A 6,000-nucleotide genomic window follows, 5' to 3' on the forward strand; every position below is an offset into this window, starting at 1 on the left:
AAATAGGTTGTTTAAATTCCCAATTGTGACACTTTTTAGTAACAGAGTACAAATTGATACTGAGTAAGTGATCTGTCCTGAACACCGTTATTATCTGAATTTGAACTTTATCATAACGGCCTTATTAACTCTGCTTCCCGTTTACTCTGTGTCTCGTTCACATCCCTGAGCTTGGTCAGCGTTTTGCAGGTGTGTGTCTTTAAACGTGAAGCAGAGGGGGTGGAATACTTATGTGTAAACCAGTGTATACCTGTCACAGCTTACTGGACGGGCTTCAGATTTTTGTTTCAAGGAGCTTTTATCTTTAAAAAAGTCTTTTTAAAAAAAGTTCAAGAAACCTTCAGATTTAAAAAAAATTCCCTTGAAGAGCCTAGCAGCTTTTTAAAAAACACTGTTTGCATTCAGCTCATCTACAGTTTTGGTAAGGACTCGTTACTTACAATAACTTGTTAAATCACTTGCCCATTTTATGGCTGAAGGATGATGCAGTCAACTTACCTGGAGATAAACATTCCTTTTTCAGCTTTCATCATTAAATACACTGTAGTTTCAAATTCTCTTCTGATGTTATGTTCTTTGCTTAATTTGCTTTCACAGATTTTTAAAAATTGAATTATATTTTAGCTGAAATTTGTAAATCAGCTCCTTCTTGATTCTTTGTAGAAAAAGAACCTGTTTGTGTTCGATCCCAATAGCATTACATGCGGCAGCCTCTGGCCTAGCAGGGCTGTAGGGACCAGCCAGCTGAGTGAGGCCCACAGGCAGTTTGTGGTCACCAGTGAGCTGTTAGACCTTCACAGGAGACCACACGACCTAAATTGAAATGTAATTTTGGCAGTTAACATGTCAGAGTATTTTCATAATTGCCACCTTCAGTTTCCTTCTCCTACCCCTGTGACCAGCGGGTAGTGTCCTCCTTCCTCGTGCGCCTGGGTGCCCATCTTGTGTCCCAGCAGCACTTCCTCCTCCTCATCACGCACAGCTCCCTGCAGTGCTGTTGACATGACAGGCGTGATGCTTAAAGCATTCCTAACAAGGAACCTTTATAAATGAGATGGCGTTTTGCTTAGTTTCAACTTGTCTAAAAACCAATTTTAAAATATAAAATGTGTTCATTCTAGTAATCTAAAAGTAGACATTTTTATAGAGTTGAACTTGGTGACTTGCCATTCCAGTGCTAGAACATTTTAAGCTGTCCTGAATTAGACACTCAGTGCTTTTCTCTGCAGCCTAGGTCATGTCACAACATCTAAGAGAACTTAGAAACATGAGAAACTATTTTGTAATTAAGCAAAATTCGGGCAGTTTACATAAGCTAGCATTTAAAATAGCATCACAAAATACATTTTGTTTGCTTATACTCTTCAAACATATTATTTTAAAATGTTTTTAACTTTTTATACTTTGAAAAGAAATTTAAATAAGGTAATTTTATACTTTATTGGTGGCAGGTAAAGTTATTCTGATGCATTTCATTATGGAACTTAGGATAAATATATAATGTTACAGATTCCAGCATCAACTTTAATAATTAGCAACTCAGTGTAAACTTGATGAAATATGAATAAGAAAACCATGCGTGCAAAGCAGTAACTTTGATCTGTTCAACAAGGTGAAGTAAACTCTAAGTCGTAGAAAAGTCTTCTCTCATGACATGTCCGTAGGCTTAAGTCTTAAGTCTTACGTAAAGGAAGGTGGGAAAGCTGGTTTTTTCATATGTAAGAATGACTTCTTTCTATTTTGGAGAAGTAGCGGTTTGTCAGCTCTCTTCAGTGTCCACTCTCCTAAAGTGGAGCTCACCTGAGAATTCTTCCGCAAACTGAGGCAGGGGCTGCTGTCAGTGCAGGCGCGGAGGGCTTTGTACCTGTCCCGAGAACGAGACTGTTGGACCCTGGACGGGCTCATGAGCTGTAGGGGGCCGGTATGGCGAGGCTGGCCTCGGCGGGTAGACAGTCTGTGGCGGGTAGACAGTCTGTGCCGAGGCTCCTGGGGAGCCCCTCCCTGTCCCCTGTGGTCACGTTCTCTTCCTCAGGGGCCGCTTGCCCTGGGACCCGTGAACCCCACTCCCCAAGTAGTAGTGCGGCTTCCGTCACCTCGGGTACGCCCTCCCAGGAGGCCCCTCTCCCGGGCTGTCCTCGTGCGGTGGGGACTGTCAGCTGACTGCAGATCAGTAGGCGGGAGCCCCGCACATCCTGGGGGTTTTGCCTTAGGCGGAGGTACTGGGGGAGGGCGTGTGTTGGGCAGGTTTATGTCATCCACGGAAAGCGGTAGATTGTGAAGGAGCTAATGGAAAAGGAGCATTAATGAGCAGTTTTTTGGTAAAGGTTCTGTCTTGGGCTGTACGTGATCATCTCTTTCTCATGTCTTTTTAAGAAGAATTTGTTGTGTTTCCACTTACCCCCGAAAGCATCCTCTGTTAACTTTGTTCAAGTCTAATCTCTGCTGAGACATTGCAGCTAAGGCCCCGTCTGCTGGGCTCACAGCAGCGCATGCAGGTCCTGGTGAGCCAGCCCCTGCGGCTGAGCGGCCAGGCCCTGCTGTGTCCTTCAGAGGGAAGCCAGGGAGCAGCAAAGTGCTCATTTTAAGTTAAAGAAAAAGAAAAATTACGGTTGCTGTAATTTGTAGGTTCATGGGCATGAGGGGTGAGGGGGTTCCGGGCACCCCGCCGGCCCTGCCTCTGTACCTCCTGCTGCTTGCTCTGGGGCCTCTGCTGCAAAATTCGTCATTGGATGGTAGGAGGTTTTGAACTAGATCTCTGTGTTGTGTCTATGTGCTTTCCTATTACGTGTTCCCGTGTGTGTGTGTGTGTGTGTGTGTGCAGTGTGTTTATATGTGTGTGGTGTGTGTATGTGAGTGTGCGTGTGTATATGTGTGTGTGAGTGTGCATGTGTGTGGGGTGTGAGTGTGTGCTGTGGGGGGGTGGGAGTGTGCATGTGTATGTGAGCGTGCATGTATGTGGAGAGAGCGTAAAGCCCTCTTGGTAACAGCACAGTCACTGCTTCGCCGCACTGCTGGTGCTGGAGTTGTGTGAATCCGTGGTTCTTTTTAAGTTGCACCCCCCATTTATTCAGTGTCTGTAAATCTAAAGCAGGGGATACATGTTTGTCATAATATGTTTTTCAAAACCCTTCCTCAGTTAAATATGGGTTTCTTTATTCCATGTTAATAATGAGATCCTCTAGAGATTTACTTGGGGTATTTTAATGCTTTTAGTAATTCATAAGTTAAAAAAGCCTCTTAGGTTGGCAGATTGTACTACGTCATTCTGAGGATTGAGATGCTAACATGAAAGAGAAAATTGTCCTTTGTCAGTGCCGTCGAAAGATACCAGTTTTTTTAAAGGCACCTTAACTTTGATGTGGGGAAATGAGGTAAATGCATTGGGGGAAAATGACCCAGACTTTAAATATGTATATTCTGCGTTATCAGTTACATGCAGGAAAAGGGCTTTGAAAAACTTAGACTGTTTTCTGAATTTCTAGCCCACTGTGCTGGGTTCATCAGGAAACATGCTGGAAACAAAAGCACAGGTCAGATCCAATGGCTGATCCTGAACACGTGTGGTTGAGATCAAGGGCGGGGCCCCTGCCCTCTGAGGAGAGTCTGAAAGCTGTAAAGTTTCACTCAAAAATGATTAAGACAGAAAGTTGGTGACATCACACAGGTGTGGGAAAGTGCCTTTGTCTCATTCCCTGGGAATAAAGGTGTATTTTTGAAGCTTTTGGGACCTCGTTTTATGAGCAAAAACAACCCCCCGCCCATGTACTACTTTTAAGCACAGGGCATTCATTACCTGCCTCGATAGAATCTGAAAATAAATTTTCAAGAAGACTTTTGGAAGGTTTCATATGAAATTTGGAGCAAAACCCACCAGCCCTGTAAATGTTGGTCCTGCTGCCCCGGGGGCGGTTGGTGGCACGTGCTCCCTGACCTTTCGGGGGCCGGTGGCCTCCTGCTTCTACAGATGCAGCACCAGGCCCTGGGCCTCTTGGCTCCTGCTTCCTTGACCGTGTTTGCTCTCCGCCAGGCATCGTGAGGCTGGAGGGGCTCCGTGTGCCGTGGCCTTGGTGTTGACACCCCTTTCTCTCTGCAGAGCCCAGCACTACATCAACATGCCTGTGCAGTTCAAGCCCAGGTCTGTGGGCAAGTTTGAAGCTTTGCTCGTTGTTCAAACCGACGAAGGCAAGAGTGTCGCCATTCGACTCATTGGTGAAGCTCTTGGGAAAAGTTAACTAGAGTCCACTTTGTGTAAAGTAAATGACATAAGTTATATTTTGGTAACTTCATTTTTTTCTATACTACAGTTACGCCTTTGTATATATTTTGTATGATAAATTGGATGTCTATAACTATAGATTTGTTCTTTTGAGAAGCTAATACTGAAGACCTGACTAAAATAATCATGTAACTATCCTACAGTATTGTATTTAACTTTTACAGGGGAGAAGAGAGTTCTATTTTTGCATTGATTATGATATTCTGAATAAATATGGCATATATTTTAGTTGGTATATCCAGAAATAAACTTAATTTCCATTGAATTTGGTGGTTTTTTATATGCTGTCATGTAGACATTAGAATATCACTTTATTCTGCTAATTATTTCCAAGCGCCTTGGTCTGTTCTGTGATTTTTCTCCTCCATTACAGTTCTGTTTCCCTTAAGAAATTCCTTCTTGGTTCCTTTGTCTTTTAGCTAATTGCCCAGAGTAGAAAGGAAAGCTTCCTTTCAAAGAAATTGTCTTTCTCCGGAGTGGGGCAGGCTCCACGTTCTGTGCAGACACATTGGAGAGGTTGATGGTATATTTTAAGAGAGCGTTTATTGAAATTAAAGCTGGATGGGACAACTCCAGAATCCGGTGTAGAAGGGCACTGCCATCAGGTACCAGAGGGACCCGGGGCACAGGGAGTGAGGGCAGTGAGCCGCCCGAGGGGACGGAGTGCTCTCCTGCTGTGATGTTCCCTGGTTCTACCAGGAGAGACGTGAGTATTAATTGCTCTGTGGCCATTGCTGGTGAGTGGTTGTGCAGCAGCGTGGGGGTCGCAGCCGGGTATTATCGATGGAGCAGAAGGACCTCGGAGGGTGTGCAGAGCTGCCAGGAGGGCTCTAACCCCCAGCATTTACAACCGCGACAGAGAAACACTCTCCTTCCTGAGCACAGATTTAAGACAGTCTTATACGTCTGCCACATGGGTCAGTAATCACAGGTGAAGGGTAGAGGCAGTCCCACAACTCTTGATCCCTCTGTGATTAAAACTGCTCTCCTTCAGTGTCAGCTCTCTTCAATGTCCACACTCCTAAAGTGGACACTTCCCTGTTTTGTTTCCTCTTTAGATTTTTCATTTCATGCCCAGGGAAAGATCTGGGACAGGGGATCCTGTAAGTCTTTAACTGCGCCCTGAGCCCACTGAGCACTGGGCCGTGTTCCCATCTCTGACGCCCGTGGACGCTCGTGCAGACGGGAGGGGTGCGGCGGGGACGCCCCGCAGGGGCAGGCACGACCTCGGAGCAGCACGGGCTGTGACACGAGGTGAGGAGAGGCCGGTGGTGAGAGTGTGGCTGGAAACGCAATCCTCCCAGGGGTGTTATAACCATTACTTCTCCTGCGCCCGGTGCTGACCCCAGAAGATGCACGGACACATGTGGAGGTGATTGTGTGTTTGCTCCATGAGCAAGTCTGACCCAGGCCCAGGGCCACTGTTGTGCTGACCTGCCCTCAGGTCGGTGGGAAGCCCCACGCTGTTCGCTTGAGGAGGTCCTCCCTGCGTTTGGGATGACCCACAAAATGGCTGTTCTGTGGGGTCGGCCTGAGGAAATGCCACGTTGTGGACTTGGCTGCATGTGAGACTTGCTCCCTGAGAGCTGTGAGGCCAGCAGGCACAACGCAGACCCCGCCACGCCAGATGCCAGGGTGCCACCCACAGCCGCCACCATTGCCCTTGTGCTTTCGGGCACAAGGGCGACTCTGCGTCAGCTTCTCTGGAGCCATCTTCCTAAACT

At 46.4% G+C, this 6,000-nt stretch overlaps 1 protein-coding gene across 8 annotated transcripts in view; it reads left to right on the forward strand.

Moving 5' to 3' along the window:
* The window catches only part of CEP192 (centrosomal protein 192), a 93,559-nt gene extending 89,018 nt beyond the window's left edge, over nt 1–4,541 (forward strand). For 5 of the 8 annotated variants that reach the window (XM_033439489.2, XM_033439492.2, XM_033439490.2 and 2 more), the window contains one exon: nt 3,483–3,965. In XM_033439489.2, the coding sequence (XP_033295380.1) occupies nt 3,483–3,654 (172 nt within the window). In that variant the 3' untranslated portion in view covers nt 3,655–3,965. Of the gene's footprint in view, nt 1–3,482; nt 3,966–4,093 lie in introns of those variants that run through there. The other 3 variants (XM_033439493.2, XM_004276074.4, XM_033439491.2) reach the window with 2 other exon arrangements.
* Nucleotides 4,542–6,000: the final 1,459 nt, after the last annotated feature.

The sequence above is a fragment of the Orcinus orca genome, chromosome 15, assembly GCF_937001465.1.
Source record: "Orcinus orca chromosome 15, mOrcOrc1.1, whole genome shotgun sequence".
Taxonomy (NCBI): domain Eukaryota; kingdom Metazoa; phylum Chordata; class Mammalia; order Artiodactyla; family Delphinidae; genus Orcinus; species Orcinus orca.